This window comes from Panthera tigris, chromosome X (assembly GCF_018350195.1).
Source record: "Panthera tigris isolate Pti1 chromosome X, P.tigris_Pti1_mat1.1, whole genome shotgun sequence".
NCBI lineage: Eukaryota > Metazoa > Chordata > Mammalia > Carnivora > Felidae > Panthera > Panthera tigris.
The window spans coordinates 15294849-15313953 of record NC_056677.1 but is presented as its reverse complement, the minus strand read 5'-3'; the positions used below and the strand labels follow the sequence as shown (position 1 = coordinate 15313953).

The 19105-nt window shown below is 43.0% G+C and overlaps 1 protein-coding gene across 1 annotated transcript; it reads right to left on the bottom strand.

The window, feature by feature from the left end:
• Positions 1-4: 4 nt before the first annotated feature.
• On the bottom strand, positions 5-18631 carry LOC107178966 (SNRPN upstream reading frame protein-like). Its single transcript, XM_042975227.1, has 2 exons — positions 18579-18631; positions 5-293 (listed from the first exon to the last, which is right to left on the bottom strand). Exons 1-2 carry the CDS (start codon positions 18629-18631, stop codon positions 5-7), a joined length of 342 nt encoding a protein of 113 aa, XP_042831161.1.
• Positions 18632-19105: the final 474 nt, after the last annotated feature.

The following is a 19105-nucleotide window of genomic DNA, read 5'->3' as shown; positions in this document are numbered from 1 at the left end:
AGCTTCAAACAGTAGACGGAGGCTGCTTCTTCCCCTGGCAATCGGCTAAGCTGGATGTCCCAGTGCTGCTTTCACCACTGCTTGGTGTCCCAGCGAAGAATCGCCGTCCCAGTTCGGCCTGGAAATCCACCACAGGTACTTGCTGCTGCCGAGACCGCCTTGGGTACAGCTGACACTCTTGGTTGCTCAGGGAGGCTCTCCTTCGACATTTGACTTGGACTTGCACCTCGGGCACGTGCGGTTCCACAGTCCGTCTCAGGTGTAAGCCGTCCCTGGCTCGCTCCACCGCGCTGCTAGCCGCCCCTCAGAACAGACGGTCGGGCATCTCTGGCGACCACTCCGCTGTGCCAAGATCTGCATTATCTTAAATGCGATGATTAAATCTAAGCTAAAAAGTAGAAGAGATCTCCAGGGGCCCTGTTTCAGTGATTAGATAATTATGTCATCTAATAAGCCTAATGAATTCCCCTGAAATCAGTCCCTTGGGGGAACTTTATTTGCTTAAACATTTTAGAGATCTCCCCTTACAATCTTATTTATGATTTTAATTTGTGCTCCTGAGAAATAGGTTTCCCAGAAAGGATACATTTTGGCTCCCATGTTAACTGGAACCCATCAGCGGGATTTTATTGAAGCGGGCGCTGGACGTGTGGATATCCTGATCACAGACAATCCTGAACTTCCTAAAGAAAAACTGAAAACATACTGTTTTTTTAGTCTTCAGCTTCAAGGCATTGTTACACTTAATTAGCTTTTGCTCCGTTAGGCACTGCACAGTTGCTTTTTTAAAAGTATAAAACATTTGGAGTCCCAGCCAAAAAAAGACTTTAACAACATATAATTATTATCTTGTTTTTCTTTAGACATCTTCAAGAACTTTACAAATTTTCCTATTCATTGTCATGCATCTTAGGGGGTTAGTATATTTATTTTAGTAGATTTCCTGGACTATTAATAAAATCCTAAATGTTACATTATGACAAGGATTCTCAACTCTGGCTGCCTAGGGGAATCACCTGGGGAGCTTTTCAAAAATATTAATGGCATGGCCCCACCCTAGACTAATTGAATTAGAAATTTTTGGAGTAGGGTTCTGGCACTGGTGTTTTTTAAAAGCTCCCCAGGTGATTTTAATGTCCAGCCAGAGCTGAGAACAACTGTATTATTGGAAATATTGACTACAATCTATGATTTGTTTCAGCAAGGAATCGTTTAACAAGGAATACTTTGGAAACACCCTTAATTTCTCAAAACAGAGTTTAAAAAATTATGCACGTACACAGGAAATACATTGTATGTGTTTGAGAACTCACTTATGCTCTTGGGTATATGGAGGCACCTCTCACCAAACCTGATCCTTCAAAGTTACCTTTCAAAGAAATATGTAAGAGGCCGACTACTTTCCATGTGTTGGGACATCATTCTTCCTTTCTTCAAGGTGAATTATATCTGTTATTATCCTCGAATATTGTCTGTTTGAAATTGCATAGTTCTGCAACTGATCCTTGGTTAACTTGCCCGAAGACAGAGCTCACTTACTATTCCCCCAACTCCAGCTCATGGCGCTTAGACTTAGAGGAAGACTCGTGATTACTGTCTCAGGGGATACTATCTTTTTGGTTCGGAATAGTACATAAAACCTCAAATGACCCAGAGAAACTTGCAGAGCACGCGAGAAAGAGTAAGATCTTGAGGTAAAGGTGACAGGATGAAGCCAATCACAGAATCTCTTTCCTTTAATATGAGCAAAAAGGGATTTTTAAAAATAGCAAAAAGTGACCAATAGCCACCATGGAAGAAAAGTGGCATGACCTTGCGAAAATAAGAAACGGTGGCCGGAGGAAGGACTGGATAATTCGGGCGCTTATTCTGGCTCACTGGTGTGCTGGAGCAGGTTCCCACTGGCTCAGGAGAGCCTGCTGATAGTCCAGTTTTCAGGGATTTTTCAAGCCAGGGATTAAATAGAGCAGTTCTTAAAAATTACACTTACAATTAAACAAATTTTATTTAAAACAAAGATGGTAAATGCTCAAAAACACCGCTTTCTAATTATTTCACTTCATTTTTACTTATTTATGCTTTTGAGGTTATCTATGTATCCGCAAGGTGGAAATACTGTTTAATAATGTGCTACGCTATATAGCGATGTGTGTTCCAATTCCACACTTAGTCACGTCACATTGGTGGCTTGAAATTGGCTACGGGGGGAATACTTATGCTGTGGAAACTGGCATACACTCTACATTAGGGATTTTTATTTTTGAGAGCCAGTCTTTAAACATTTACCACCACACTACTGCTCTTAACCTCACCCCCATGTTCCACTGACCATCACCTGATATGGTACCGGGGGGAGAAAAAAAAGCCAGTTGACAAAAACCCATATTCTCACCACTCACTCTCAATTTAGAGAGAAGTGAATTGATGAGGAGAATCAGAAACCCTAGGGAAAAAATCAAGGAAAAGAACTGAGTATTTCATCAGGGACAGAAGAAAACATCCTCAGTGTATGCCATTTACTAGGGATTCATACGGAATTGAGGGCATAATTCCAAACCTAACATATTAAGAATAGGATTTGTCTCCAAGTATGAGGTCTGAATTCCTAGTGCAGAACACAGAAGATATTCTTTAAAGAGAGCTCGTGTCCACCAACAAAGGGGGCACACAACCCCAGTTGAACTCTATCTCTGCCCCTCTGGCCATATCATCAGTGTAGAGAAAAGTATATAAAACACTTCATTTAGGACTCAAATTGGAGCTCTTAGAGGAAGACAAATGAGTTTTAGGTAGGTTAGAATGGGGTCAAGATTTCGCTCACACATGTCAGGGAAAACAAAAACGTCCAGTCAGCTGCCAACATCGAGAATGAGAAAGTAAAAATAAGATAAAAAACCAAGATGAAATGCTAAAACAGCAGATGGGGCTAAAAAGGGCGAAGTCAGAGTTAAGAAAACAAGTTGAAGACCAGCACAATACAATTATAGGTTGAATGAATTGATTGGAAACAGCAAGAAGAACGGACACCAGGTGAAATATCACATTATTGACAGAAAAGGTTTGGGGTTATACAGTTAGAACAGAGGTAAAGACAAATGTCAAATTTTAGAATATTAGTAACTAAACAGAATTTGGTAACACCTCAACTAGGGGATCAAAATTAACATCACAAATGAGGGGCAGATAGACATCAGATGGGTGTGATACCCTGAGAAGGACACAACATTTATATGGAATTCTGGCTGGGAGTGTAAAACTGGAATCTAAGAAGCATTCTATTAAAAAGAGAAAAAGGTCTGTATTCTTTTAAGATGTCAGTGTCATAAAAGACAAATGCTGAAGAATTGATCCATACCTAAGGGGACTGAAGAGGATGACCAGTGTTCTTGCCTGAATGTTTGTGTGCCCCCAATATTCATACGTTGAAAGCCTAACGCCCAAGATGATGGTGTTAGGAGGTGAGGCCGTCGGGAGACAGTTTGTTCATGAAGACAAAACTCTCATGAACGAGATCAGTGTCTTATAAGAGCAGCCCCAGAAAGCCAGCTCACCCCTTCCATCACGTGAAGCTACATGCAACAAAAGAAAAAGTAGATAATTTTGGTCCCATCAACATTTTATGTTTCAAAGAATAGCAGCAAGACAGTGAAAAGACAACCCACAAAATGGAAGAAAATTTTTGTACGTCATGTATCTGATAACAGATTTGCATCTACCATATATAAAGAACGCTTACAACTCAATAATAAAAACAACCCAATTAAAAAATGAGCAGGGGCGCCCGGATGGCTCAGTTGGTTAAGCGTCCAACTCTTGATTTCAGCTCAGGTCATGATCTCGTGGTTTGTGTCTGTGCTGATGGTGTAGTGCCTGCTTGGGATTCTCTCTCTGTCTCTGTCTCTCTCTCTTTGTCTCAAAAATAAATACACATTTAAATAATGGGTACAGGGTTTCCTTTTGGGGGCGATGGTGAAAATGTTCTAAAATTGACTGTGGTGATAGTTGTTCAACTGTGAATATACTAAAAAACCATTGAATTGTAGGCTTTCAATGGGTAAATTGTATGGAATGTGAATTATATTTCAGTAAAACTGTCATTAAAAAAGATTTGAACAAAGGGGAAAGACATAGCATGGGATTTAACTAGCATAAGAAAAAACTGTTGTGCTATTTTGGTTGTTTAACAGATCAGAATTTAGAACCACCCCACTTTAGCGCTAATGGACACAAGGAATGGCAATTCACTCTGGCAGTCAATTGCTCAGCAAGATGTTTACTGAGTTACTATGTGCCAGGCACTGGGCTGGGGGCTGAGGACAGTGAACAAGACAAGCATGGTTGTCATACTGACAGTAGTCAGAGTGTACTTCAAAGACATACATTAAATTACAAATTACACAACTGAATAAATGCCCTAGGAGAAAAATCCAGATAGTAGGAAAAGGTCGCTGGAGGGTCCCAATCTAATCTGGGAAGGGAGGGGGGCTTCTTTGAAGAAGTGATGTTTGAGTTGAGCTCTTGAGGATTATCAAGAATACACTAGATGAAGACTGGGTGTGAGGTAGAGAGGATTCCAGACAGAGGGGCCTGGGCCTCCTCTGACAAGGAACCAGGGGCCAAAGGGCAGTGAGAAGTGGGGCCGGGGGGCAGCATGGTGGGTGCTGGAGAGGCTGGCAGACCCCGAGGGCTTCATAAGCCACATTAGGAAATTGATCTTTGTTTCAAAGGCCATGGCAAGCTGTTGACAGATTTTAAGGAGAGTGTTCCATTTATGTCTCTAGTATGTTTTCCTGTTAAGTCTCCCCCTGCGTAACACAAAAATAAAACTACCTGATTATGTCAGTGGAGGTGATGTGGCTCCCCCACTACCAAATTTCCTAGGCCACGGTTCTCATATTTTGGTCCCTGGGAAACAGCGTACACAATTCCCAGATGGAGAAGGGAGGGGAGAGTGTACAGAGGAGCCCCGAGGAAATTAAGCTGGGCCACATGAGCTTCGGTGAGCTCAGCGACACCAGTAACGCAATGATCCATAAGGACATATTGGCCTCTGTAAGCTCTGGATGTATGTAAGAGATGAGATCACTCCCTGTGACTCGAGGGTCTTGTTATTTACAGCTGCAGTGCTAAAAGTGGCACCATAGGCACTTTATAAAATATGGGTGGAGTAGCCCCTGGCCTCTGTTATATATCGCTTGGGCTATGAGCTGGTATCCTCAATTGAGTACAGGTGAAAACAGATGGAAAATAGATCATCTTACAATTCTCGGTGTGTTTTCATTGCCTTAGCATCTGTTGGAAAATTTATTCTGAGAATAGCATCAAGGAGCTGATCTACATAGTGGGCAGTGGCCAACTGAGGCCTCTGAGAGATGGTTTCTCCATTGGCCAAGGAGCGCTTTGCCAAAGTTCTTAAGGCTATGATATTGCCTTGACAACACTGAGTAAAACAAGACACTGAAGTTCTTTAAATTTACCATAAGTCACAAGTTACACTTGCTCTTAATTCCAGATCTTGGGAATATGTGTTCTCTGGTTGATTTAACTTTTTTGTCTTGGCTGGATGTGGTGAGGGCATGCCTTCCATGTTGTAAATGGCAACTCAAAACACCTTTTGATTCTCCTTGCTCTTGACCTTCCCTTCTTCTTTCCTTGTCCTCTTTTACTACCATCCTCTTTGTCTCTTGATCTTTCCTTTGAGTGACCTGCTAGAATTTTGAGTTCTTATATATACATGGCTCCAAATGGATTTGGCGAGTTCATCATGATCAACCACCAAACAATACATGTTACTGAAAACAATTCAATTCTATGTGCGAGGTATACACCCTGATCTCAAAGTAGCATTTTGACTCTTGTTGGTCACCCTACTTTCTTCTTTGGCTTCTCTGACACCCATCTCTCTTGCTTCTCTTTTGTCACGGCCCCAGTGATTGACACCTCCATATTCATTCAAACCCAAATATGACTAGTCTGAGCCAATCGTAGTGGTTCTATTGTTTTTGACAATGAATGATTGCTTTAAGAACTTCTGCAGCCATTTTTCCTCCAGCTTGAGGAGGAAGCCAACACTATTCTGGACAAGTTACAAAGAAATGAAATTGGAGCTCTGATGTAGTGTGCCTGGAGCCCATGCTAGTTCTGAACTTCCTGTTACATGACATAATTAGTTTTCTTATTGTTTAAGCTGATGTGAGCTAGGATATTCTGCTGCTTGCATCTAAAAACACACTTACTGGGTGACTCAGTTGGTGAAGTGTCCGACTCTTGATCTCAGCCCCGGTCTTGATCTCCAGGTCGTGAGTTCAAGCCCCGTGTTGGGCCCTGCACTGGGTGTGAGGCCTACGTAAAAAAAAAAATAAAAATATAAAATAGGGGCGCCTGGGTGGCTCATTCGGTTGACGTCTCACTCTTGATTTCAGCTCAGGTCACAATCCCAGGGTCAAGGGATCGAGCCCTGCCTCAGGCTCCATGGAGCCTGCTTAAGATTCTCTCTCTCTCTTCTCTCTTCCCCTCTCCCCTGCTCGTGCTTTCTGTCTCTAAAATAAATTTTTAAAAAATAATTCAAAAATAAATTTTGGGGCACCTGGGTGGCTCAGCTGGTTAAGCGTCCAACTCTTGATTTCGGCTCAGGTCAGGATCTCACAGTTCGTGAGATTGAGCCCCACATCAGGCTCTGTGCTGACAGCGTGAAGCCTGCTTGGAACTCTCTCTCTCCCTCTCTCTCTCTGCCCGTCCCCTGCTCATGCTCTCTCTCCCCCTCAAAATAAATAAATGTAAAAAAAAAATTTTTTAAGAAAAAATAAAATAAAAACACACTTGCTGATGTTCCTTTTTAGTCCTGTCACCTCCACTTCTCAGGCTCCTTTTCATTGATTTTGCTTCTTTCGATCTTAGGGTTTTGTACTTGGTCCTCTTCTTTTGCTCACCAATCTCTATGAGTCAGCTCATCCACTTCTTTTGCTTCAACTACAGTTTACAATGTCGACTGGCTTCCAGGTCTGAATTTCCAGTTCACCCTCTTTCTCAAGCTCCATATCTATATTTTCTGCTGTTTGGGATCAATAATGAAATCAATCTCGACTGCACTTCACAATTACTGTAGACCTTTACAAATGTATGGTGTCCATGCCCATCCTTGACAATTTTGGTCCACCAGATTTAGATCAAGGCCAGTGATATCCACTAGAACTTTCTGAGACATTGGCAATAATTTACATCTGCACTGGCCAATACAGTAGCCATTAGCCACATGGGTCTACTGAACACTTGAAATGTGGCTGGTATTAAAAAGGAACACAATTTTTGCTGTTAGTTAATTTCAATGCATTTAAATAGTCACACGTGCTAGTGGCTACTGTAATGGACGGTGCAGCTGGCCCTTGCAATCCCTACTTGATTACATCCGGGAATCTTTATGAACTTAAATACAAGATAACTACTACTTACAGCAGCTACTACTTCTGCTCCACAGGCAATCTCTTTGTGATTTAGACCATGACCCACAGGAAGAGATATATTTTACACAATGACCCAGTATATATACACATATACTCACTCCCATGTACACACACTCACGTACACATATATGTCTTCTTATTACTTATGAGAAACTCTGATGCTTTTTATACTATTCTAGTCTATCAAAAAAAAACAACTGCTGGCCACGGCCCACTAATGCATCAGGTGCCACAATTTGGCAATCGCTACTACCCCTACAGAGCTGTCTTGTGCCATGGAGTGCTTATCATTCTACTTTAGGCACTGAAGTCTTTGCTGGGTGCCACCGCTGCTTGACCAGGCTCTTCAGACCTCCTGTGTACGGAGCCGTGGTCTGCAGCAACGAAGGGGAGAATGCCTGTCTCCCCTCTGTACTTCCGCATGTTAGAAGGCTTCCAAAGCATGCAGCTGATCTCTGAGTCCTTTAAAAAAGCTTCTCGCCGAAACATCTCTTTTGGCTTCCATTTATAGCTCTCCAGCTCGAGAAGCTGTGTTTTCACTGGGACTTTAGAGGTAAGAAAATCTGAGTAACAGACATCATGCTGTGCTCAGAATTGCTTCTTATCCTCTCGCTCTTGGAGTGCCTCTCCTGCCTGATTACCAAGGTTTCCCACTGGCTCAACCTTTTTGTGCCCAAGATAGAGTCCTGTCTCAGAGGGCTCCTTTGCCTGCACACATCAGGCATCTGGTGGGCCAGACTCCCGCTTTACCTGCCTTTGTAGACATTTCCTCAGACTCAAAGAACTTGACAGGTGTTCAATGAGGGAAGTGTGCTGTGGGACCATGGTTGGATTTATTCTGTGTAGAGCTGAGGGAGCTTCAGAAAGGGATAGGGAGGGGAAGATAAGGAGGAGGTAACAGGTGAGCTCATCCCAGGGGATACGTAGAAGCTCGAGGAAGGGAAGGATCTGATGTGATGTCCTTCCAGCTTCCAAGTCAGGTCAATAGTTTTCCTCCTCTGCTTCCACCTTTTCTTCCTGCCTGTATGAGAGACTCCTCACACTTTGGAGTGGTTGTTTCTGTCTAGACTTTGAGATCTTTAGGGACACAGGTCATATTTTCTTCATCTTTGTATCTTTACCAACTAACGTGACGCTTTTCCTTTGCGGAGAGAGATAGTCACTGAGTGAACAGGCGATGTATTGGATGTGAGAGAGAAGTGTAAAGATTGAAGTCAATTCCTGTGGGAACGGGGCTCTGCTTCCAGAGGCTCCAGCCAACCCCAGGTCCTCTTCTAAGTGCCCCAGAGAGAAGGGATAGATGGGTCCTTTGGAGACTTTCAAGGTAGGTTTGAGATCGTTAAGGGCACTTTCAAAACCATCCCGGCTACCAAGTATGTCCTTTGAACCCAGGAAGTTCAGCAGCGAGGCTCCACTGCCTGCATGTGGGGCTCAGCATGACCTTGGTATCCTGTTCCCAGTCCAGATCCAAATCCCAGCCAGGTGTGCGGGCAAGGAATTAAAGCATTTCAGGTCTGAAGGCGCCTTTGAGATGGACTACGGAGGTCCCCTCACTGACCTTTCATGAGAACCAGACTTCAAGCCTAAAGCAGTCCTCCAATTGACTTCCTTTCTTTTTCTTTTGCTGGGTTTCCATGGAAATCAGTAATGAAGGAATGATTGATGGTCTGCTTCCTGCAAGCGTTCGTGTTCTCGCCTCTTAGTAATATCCACTGGGAGTACGAGTAGCGAGGAAACCCAGGAGGAGGAGGTGTGGGCAGAGCTGATGCTATTTTTAGGGGCTGAACTTGAGTTCTGAAGGTGATTCTGGAGGCCGCTGGAGACCCTCGTCTATGCAGGTTGCCCCGTGCGCAGAGCCTCTGAAGGGAACTGAAGTCCTGTGGGCATTTGGAAGCCCGAGCGCAGCTTGGAGAAGCGTGGAAGAGAAGCTTTGGCCCCGAGACTGATTCTGGAAGAGCACACTGCCGACCCAGTCTTGCTTTCTGCTTTACTTCACTCCTCAAAAATTCTGCGGCTGATCTTGGACAGTTGGAAGTAGCTAAATCTAGAGGGGAACAGGCATGTTGGCCCCGGAGCCGAAGAGCGTTTGTCTTGCAGCTGTGCCGCCCTCATAGCACAGGTGTACAGAGCGTGATTAAGTGACCCCAGAAATGCGACCGCCTGGGGTGCGGTGCTCATTCTTTCACCCTGACGCAGCTAGCTCAGGGTGTGGGTACTCTCCGCCTCACGCCCCTTTTCTCTTCCCCGCCCCCCCCCCAAACACTGAGTTTCAAACTGTGGCGTCACTGTGAAAAACAGAGACGCTAGGAGACAGGTTTCCTGCTGTTGTTGTTGATTTGGTTTTAGAACCACTCACTCTGGTGCATTTTAGAAGTCTGCCCGAAAGGCAGGACAAACTTTTGAAAAATCTTTCGGCACCTTCATCGATCCAAATTTTAGTGTGATTTGGCAGGCGATGCCGGGTAACGTGTTCCAATGTTTTAACTTGCGCATAATTGCCAGATTAGCTATTGTTTGACTTGTACAATTATTAATGAAATGTGGAAAAGAAAGGGTGGTAACCGCAAGGCCTGGGGAATGTCTAGACATGAGGGTGGGGGTTGGGAGGTGGGGCACCAAGGGAGACGACACAGAATTTCCTTGACTGTGGTTTTTCTCAGACTCGGTATTTCTGCCTTAGCACAACCACACGTGGCCAAGATATTGATAGGTGAGAGCTCATTGTTTCAGTTAAAATGAAAAATCAAGTTTTAGGCTACGTGCTGGAGACATTTCTCACCTCACTGTGTTAGGAGAAAAGATGCAATCCCCTGGGCTGTGGGGTGAACACACGCAGGCTCACAAATGCACACGGACATTTAGGTTTTCAAGAGCTACTTCCGTGTCAAGGCAGCCAGGAGAGAGACGCTCAGGGTAACCAGGTTTTTGGAGGAAGAAGATTTGGGGTTCAGGAGAGCTTACGAATGTCATGCACGCACTTTGCAACCTTGTGTCAGGGTCACAAGCTGAGAGAGGGAATCAGACCGACACACACGGATTTGGGGTGAGACCCCCGTAGGCAAAAATCAAAAAGAAGCCACTTAGGTTGTATGCTGAGTTGCTTTTGGTGTAAGTATAGATGGATAAATTATATTACAAAACCATACATAATGGATCATCATGTACACACAGGCAATCGCATGTAATTTGTCTCATCCACATAAATGTAAATTCAACTTTCAAGTGGCTGGATGGACTGGTTTTTATGTACGTTGGGAAAAGGTTTTCCCCTCGGTTTTATTCTAAGCAAGGCAAGCATCTCCCTCCCCCAGCCTCTCAACCCACCAGGACCCTCGTTACAGACAGACCCAGTTCTGAGCATGAACCTCGGTTCTCAGAGAAGAGCTTCTGGCAGTGTGGGATAGGCCGCAGGACTTGCTCTGTCCCCCTCCCCCACACCCCTCTCCCCCGCCCCCATCCTGACGTGGCTACAGTAGCCCAACCCCTCAGCCTCATTTCACTCAAGGCCACGAGTAGTACGGCCCTGGGACACACGAGAGTAAGTTTTGTTTTGGGTCCCAGCGGAAGAAGCCTGGGCCAGGTGCTGCCGTCTAGAATGGGTGAATGTCGCGGTGAACAACCGTGAGCAGTGGGGCAGGTGGGGGCAGCAGGTAGCCTAGGAGCCTGGGGTAGAGGAAGGAGGGGTGAGAATCGACAGGGCCCTGGAGGAGAGAAAAGAACCAGAGCCACAGAATTTGAGAGCTGAAGAAACCTTTGAGAATGTTTAAGTCCAATCCCTTCATACTACAAATGAGGAAACTGAGGCTCAGAGAGAGGAACTGATTTGTCCAGAGTTAAGAGGTATGTAGCAACAGATCTGAAATTAGAATTCAGATTTCCCGTCTCAAGCCTGCTAGACTTCCTACTCAGATGAAATATTAAATACACCAAAACCACAATAAGCTAATATCGAGTTCATTTGTAATTCAAAGGAACCGTTGTTTCTCAACCGACTAAATGCCCTATTGTTCTTCATTAGGAAATCAGATAATTCTGAATCCTGACCGTTCCATATTTCTCTTAGAGATCCTGTACTTTAATGCAATTTTATTGTAATCATGCCAAATATCATGACCAGATAATGAATTTACTAGATTATTTCAAATCAGTTCCTTATACACTAATTTGTTTTATAGGATCACATTCAAACACTCTCTCTCTCTCTCTCTCTCTCTCTCTCTCTCTCTCTTTTAATCACCAGAATCACACTGTGATTTAGGTGGGTAAACTTCAAAACGCCAGGAGAAATTGCTTCTAGTATTTCCTGCTAAGACTTGAAAAGCCTAGGGGCTGGAAACTGTACGAAAAAGTCAGGTGGTTCTCTCAAGGCTTCCAGTATAGTTTTGGCATTCGTCTAACAATCGAAGTCTTTGTTTGGACTATATGAAATGTCATGGTGGTTTTTCACCCCTAGGAAGGAGTGATTTGCTAAAAAAATCACTCCAGCACTATATAGGTAACATCTTCTTTTGTGCTGGGCTAGCAAATTGGTCAGACTTGCCTCATTCTTTCAGAATTGCCAAAATCCCTTCCAAGTCCAAAACTTTGGTAACAATTCTATCCTAATCTTTCTCTTTCTCTTCCTCTTTAAAGAGCTGGTGTCTGTGATTTTTTAACTATAAGGTGCCCATTGCTTGACACATAGGGCTTAGGGCCCTTTATTTCTTCTATCCAAACTTCTTATGAATAGCTAGGAGCTGCAGGGCAGAAAAATTTAACAATCATACATTTTGTTTCTGAAATCTCTAATTTATTCTTGCTTCCCACTTTCTAGTCATTCTCATTTGCCCTGTCTTTCAAAGATTCCTATTTTCTAGCACTGACATGTATTAATCATTTGTAAAACTGTGTGTGTGTATTTTTTCCTGTCATTTCAACAGCTTTGAGGGTGGAGAGGGGAGGCTGGCATGTGGGTCAAGCTCTGACTGCAGTTTTTCCCTTGCAGCCTCTTAGATGAGGGGAAGGTGCGGGGAATGTGCTTCTTCCCCGGCTGTCACTGCTTCTGAGTTTAGAAAAAGGCCGAGGAATCGGGGTGTCATACTTCGAATGTGGGTACCTGTGCCTGCAGAGTAGTCTGGAGGGTGCATTTTGGGTGAGGGGGAATGTCTTACCTAAGCCTCCTTCTTTGCTCCCTTCACATAATGTCTTTTTATTGGCAAGTTTAAACCATTTACATTTAAATTAATTACTGATAAGGAGGGACTTCTGTCATTTTGCTATTTGTTTTCTACGTGCCTTATAGCTTTTTCATCCTTCATTTCCTGTATTACTGTCTTCTTTCGTATTTAGTTGATCTTTTTTTTTTTTTACAGTGAAATGCTTAAATTCGTTACTAATTTCCTTTTGTGTATATTCTATAGCTATTTGTTATAGTTACTATGGGGATAATGTTTAACATCCTAAAGTTATAACACTGATTTGAATCGATACCACCTTAACTCCAATAACATACAAAAACTCTGTGCCTTTACAGCTCTGTCCCCAACTCTCCTGGTTGTTGATGTCACAAAATTACATCTTTAGACATTGTGTGCCCTAAAACATAAGCTACTAATTTTCTTAATGGATTAGTTTCTTAAATTATGTAGAGAACAAAAGGTGGAGTTACAAACCAAGGTTACAATAATATTAGTTTTTAGATTCATCAAAAAAAATGTGTTAGTCTCTTAAGTCATGTAGAAAACAAAAAGTGGAGTTATAAACCATTGTTACAGTGACACTAGCTTTTATAACTGCCCACGTATTTACCCTTCTTGAGAATTTCATTTCTTCATGCAGCTTCAGGTTACTGTCTAGTGTGCTTTCATTTCACCCTGCAGGACTCCCTTGAGTGTTGAGTGTTTCTTGCAGGGCAGGTCTAGCGATAACAAACTCCCTCAGCTGTTGTTTACCTAGTAATGTCTTAATTTCTTCTTCACTTTTGAAGGATGGTTTTGCCGGATACAGGATTCCTGATTGATGGGTTTTTTTTTCTTTTAGCATTTTGAATACATCAACCTACTGCCTCCTGGCCTCCAAAGTTTCCGATGAGAAATCTGCTGTTATGGAGAATCTGTTGTATGGGACAAATTGCTTCTCTCTTGCTGCTTTCATAATTCTGCCTTTGTCTTTGTCTTTCAAAAGTTTGGTTACAATGAATCTTAGTGTGGGTCTCTTTGAGTTCCTCTTTCTTGGAGTTTGCTGAGCTTCTTGGATGTTTATATTCGTGTCTTTCATCACATTTGGGGAGTTTTCAGCAATATGAGGCAGTATGGCATTCAGGGCCAATAAAATGGTAATGGGGTGGTTTGACAAGGTTTCAAGATATGGAAGTTGGTTTGGACCGAAGGAAGGACAGGATTTAGGAAGGCATCAAGATGGTGGTATATTCTAGGCAGAAAGGAGGATGAAGCCTGATAACGAAGTAGTATTTGTTGTGTCTGATGTGGCAGGCACGTCAGCCATCTCATTTAAAATTCAAAATACAGGGGCGCCTGGGTGGCTCAGTCGGTTAAGCATCCGACTTCGGCTCAGGTCATGATCTCACAGTTCGTGGGTTTGAGCCCCGCGTCAGGGTCTGTGCTGACAGCTCCGAGCCTGAAGTCTGCTTCGGATTCTGTGTCTCTCTCTCTGCCCCTCCCACACTCACACTCTGTTTCTCTCTCTCTCTCTCTCAAAAATAAATAAACATTAAAATAAAAATAAAATTCAAAATAGAGTACTAAAATATCAAAACAGAGGTAGGTACTAGCATTCTCATTTTACCGATAAGAAAAGGATGTTAAGGAAGGTTGAGACACCTGCCCAAGCTCACATGGCTAATGAATGAATCGCATGGCTAATTAATAACTGACCGGAGAGTAAGAATTAACATAATTCATGCACTTTCCACTTTACCATCCTACCAAGGATAGTAGCATGAACGGAATTTGGAGGTGAGAACTGTTAAGTCACTCTGGAGTCAAGTAAATAGGCTTGGCCGGACCAAAGGGCAAGTGTAGAAAAGCAGTAGGAGATAAAGCTTAGATAAATGGGTCGCATTAAAAAAATTTTCAAATACCAGGCTTAACGTTTGGACTTTCTTTTATGGATAAGGGAGAAGTACTGGCAGTTGAGAATAAAGAATTTTTAATTTCTTTCCAAAAGATGTTGTATAAATATGGAATGACAGTAAAAAGTAAATTCCTTGAAATCATGGATGTCTTTTGCACTAAATGAAGGGGCCAAGGGTCACGTCTGCATAGTCAACAAGTAGAGCAATAATAGATTCCACTCACCAAGAGCCTTTCATCTTCTGTTTATCTCTTAAGAAAACCTAAATCCATTTTTCTTTGAACACTTCATTTTCATCCCCCAAATAGCAACTTCTGTTTTATAGATTATTCTTGTTCTCTTCTTCCTTTTGGCTTTATAAAATGAACATCTGGAATTTTCCTGGATTGTTATATCCTTGAAATAAAATTCTATTAAAAGATTTGTTGTGGTTCAAAGGAAAATTTATTATTTTGTTTGGTGTGCTTTCGAGTCTGTGGAACACTTATGGTTGTCATATGTAAATTTAGCATTTCAATCCCAGTTTAAGCCCTTCAATCTTGTTGGGACGAGTCAAATTCACCAGGCATTTATGTAGAAATGCTTTCTTTACTATAGTAGTAAATTGGGTAGGTATTAACATTTTTGAGATGAATTATTGGGAAAACTATTAGTTTGTCCAGAAATGAAAATTCTCTAAAAGTTCCATCTGCCACTAAAATGCTTGAAGTGCTTGCTCTTTCAAGGGCCCAAGAAATGTCACAGAAGTGCATTTGGTTCCTGGAATTGCCTAGTATCTTAGGGGGAAGTCTGGTTTGTCTATGTAAAGTATCTTACACAGAGCCTGGTACACAGTAGGATCCAAATATTAATTTCTACCTTTTCCCCTGTGGGTGTGAAAGACTCACTGTAAGGTCCCAATGTGTCATGGCAGATTATATTTTGGGGTGGTTCTTTTTTTTATGTTTAGTTATTTATTTACTTATTGAAAGAGAGACAGACACACACAGCGTGATCAGGGGAGGGGCAGAGAGAGAGAGGGAGACACAGAATCAGTTCTGAAGCAAGATCCAGGCTCCACGCTGTCAGCACAGAGTTCAATGCGGGGCTTGAACCCCCAAACCACGAGATCATGACCTGAGCTGAAGTCCAGGCGCTTAAAAGACTGAACCACCCAGGCACCCCAGAGTGGTTATTTTTCTCATTAAAAAGAAATTGAGATATAATTTACATACAATAAAATGCACAGTTTGTAAGTACATACTTAGATTAGGGTTTTTTTTCTATTATATTCACCCACGTAGCCACTACCCAGCCCGAGATAGAGGAAGTTTCTCTTACTTCACTTCCTTGTGTCTATCACCATAGATTAGTTTTGTCTATTCCAGGAATTCTTAGAAATAGAATTGTACCATGTGTGCTCTTGTGTCCAGATGTTTCGCTCAGGATAATGTCTGTAAGTTTCATCCATGTTATGACACCGAGTAGTATAACAATATAGATGTACCTCAGTTTGTTTGTCCATGTTCCTGTGGATGGACACAGGGCTGTTTCTAGGTTTGGGCTATTATGATGAGAGCTGCTATGATTATTCTTGTACAACTCTTTCTGGGACCATATGTTTTTATTTCTCTTGAATAAATATCTGGTGGAGGAATTGTTGAGTCACAGGATGGATGTGCATTAACCTTTATTGAAACCGTCAGTTTTCCAAAGTGCTTCATCATTCTCTACTCCCAATAGCAGCTTATGAGAGTTCCAATTGTTCCACAGCCTTACCGACACTTAGCGTTGTCAGTCATTTTCATTTTAGTCATTCCAGTGGGTTCCTAGCAGGTTTCGACACAAAAAATATCTAAGTCTATGTACAGTGGGATGGACAAAAATATCATGCTTTTCAGTCGGTACCTGAGTTTTTCTAAAAGAAAGAACTGTCTTTGTTTGAGAAAGGCCTTGATAAGCTGATTTTGGTGGACAGGGAAGCCCTGAAGTCATAAGTTGGAAGGAAGCACTAAGGAGATGGCCTACAGAAGAAAGGAACAAGAATTCAGGAGTATAGTGAGAACACAGAGGAAAAAAAAAGAAAAATTGTTGGGAAATACGGCAGCGACTAGAGCCCTGGGCAGCAGAAATGGCCAAGGGACTTTTCAGGAACAAGGAAACCTAATATTAAAATTTAACAGATTCTGTGTCTCCCTCTCTCTGCCCCTCCCCTGTTCATGCTTTGTCTCTCTCTGTCTCAAAAATAAATAAACGTTAAAAAAAATTAAAAAAAAAATTAAATGCTATCCTCTAGGTAGATCTCACCACAGTAAGGTGCCTAAGAAGATTCCTTTTGGGGATGGGGCAGGGAACCAGGAGGAGGCCTGGGTACTGTGCTTGGGCCACTCTCAAGGTAGACATGAGGGAAAAATTCCAAATCGCTGAGTAGAAAATGATAATTCAACTTAAATTAGAAATTAGAACTAGAAGTGATTACAATCATTCTCAAAGAATTCCAGAAAACTTTAGACTTCCCAAGGGGCATGGAGCTTTCATATGAGCCTATCTTTTCACTCCTTTATAAATCTTGAGGGATAGAGTGACACTAGCTGACCGCCAAAGTGACTTCAGAACTTAACTGGTTTATTCTCTAGCCTCCAGGTAATCAGTACTAGCACGGGCTTTTGCTCTTAAAAGTGTCTTGCTTTGGACAGTAGATTAATACGGTCAGTCTAGCTCGGCAGTTCTCAGCTCTGACCACAGATCTAAACCACCCGAGGAGCTTTACAAACTCCTGATGCCTGAGTCCCACGTCTAGAGATTCTGATTCATTTGTTTGCTACATGCATTCTGGGACTCACAAAGCTCTCAAGTGATTCTAGGGGAAGGCCAAGGTTGAGAATCACTGCTCTGGCTCTAAGCCATGGAACTAAGGGTTTATTGGAGTAGAAATTGTACTCTTGGGAAACCAATCAAACGAGGGCTATCATCAAAAAGCGTTTCTTTGCTTCTGTAACATTACCGACATTTGGATCTGAAGGCAAGACATACTGTAAAATTCGACTTTATATTCCAAAAAATTATTTAAATAGCAAATACTCTTTTTTTTAAAACTTTTAAATCATTCTTTTAAAGTTTTATTTCTAAATAGAGAGTGTGAGTGGGGGAGGGGCAGAGAGTGAGGGAGAGAGAGAGAATCCCACATAGGCTCTGCACTGTCAGCACAGAGCATCACACAAGGCTCGAAGCCACAAACTGTGAGATCATGACCTGAGCCAAGATCGGATGCTTAACGGACTGAGCCACCCAGGCTCCCCACAAATGATCTTTGTAAAAATAATAGACTGGCTACAATCTTTTGTATAGCATGACATTTTTGTTGAAATTTATGGAGTTAGAAATTCTACTTACGAGTTTTTATTAGAGGCATTTGTATAGTAATACTAGGATTTCCAACCTATGCAGATTTCTCCTTTATTTGGCAAAGCAAATATAAAATGTTTATGGACTGATCTTTTATTTTTGAAACACTGTTGACATCATCAAGACACCCTGATGTGTGTCTGTATCTTTAGTAGGGACACTATAAAGAGATTCGGGCAGGAATGGCTAAGATTCACATTGACAAGGGCCTCTTGTTTTTGCCACCTGGACCGCGTCCATTAACTTGCCTTACTCATTATAGACTGCTTCGGGCACAATTCTGACAGAATTCTCAGACTCCAGTGCTCCAGTGCTCTGCCTCCAGTCCTGCCCGATTTCCCCCACAGTAGGGTCTGTTGTCCTTCCTCTTTATTAGACCAGCTTACCGTCCCTGCCAATCCTGACGTCTTCAGGAGAGATTTGAGGAAATGGAGCTTGGCTTTCTGGGACTGAGCATGAAGTCACCAAGGCTGCTAGGTCGTTTTGTTTGGTTTGGTTTTTAGTGAGCTCTATGCCCCACGTGGGGCTGGAACTCATAACCCCGAGGTCAAGAGTTGCTTGCCTTACAGACTGAGCCAGCCAGGCGCCCATGGCTGCTAGTTGAAACCTCAACTTTAGGTCTTGGTTCTGGTAACTGGGCCTCTGCTTGTGCCTAAGACTCACTCCCCCATTCCCTGCCGTCGTGGGGCCTGGATGCCGTGCTTCCGAACCCTCATCTCGTGTGTCGGTCATTCTAGGGTGCAAGCCCACCTCTGGGCCCATGGCTGACTCCAGCCCTGAGAGTGAACCCGTCTCTCAGCCAGACGCCTGTCGCTCAGATTCCTCCGTTCCTCCACATCACCGGAAGGCCGTCCCCGGGACTAGGTGTGACCCGGCAGTGCACGTCACGACACAGTGGCCAGGTCTGGCCTCACACTCTGGCCTTTCTCCCCTTGTCCTGCCTCCATGTATCCTCTGGGCCATGCATGACTGGGACCAGGGAAAAGATGCCATCCCTCCGTTCCTCACAGCTGCTGCTTGTCTCTCAGTCCTCACCCCTACCTCCCTCGTCCCCTTCGTCCTTCCCTTGGCGGCTGCTAATACGCCAGCATCTTCAAACACTGTCAGGGACCTGGCATCTGGCAAGTGTAAGTGCTTAGGACCAGACACTCTGTAAACACTTCAGGCACTAAGTGGCCAGCAAAAGAAAC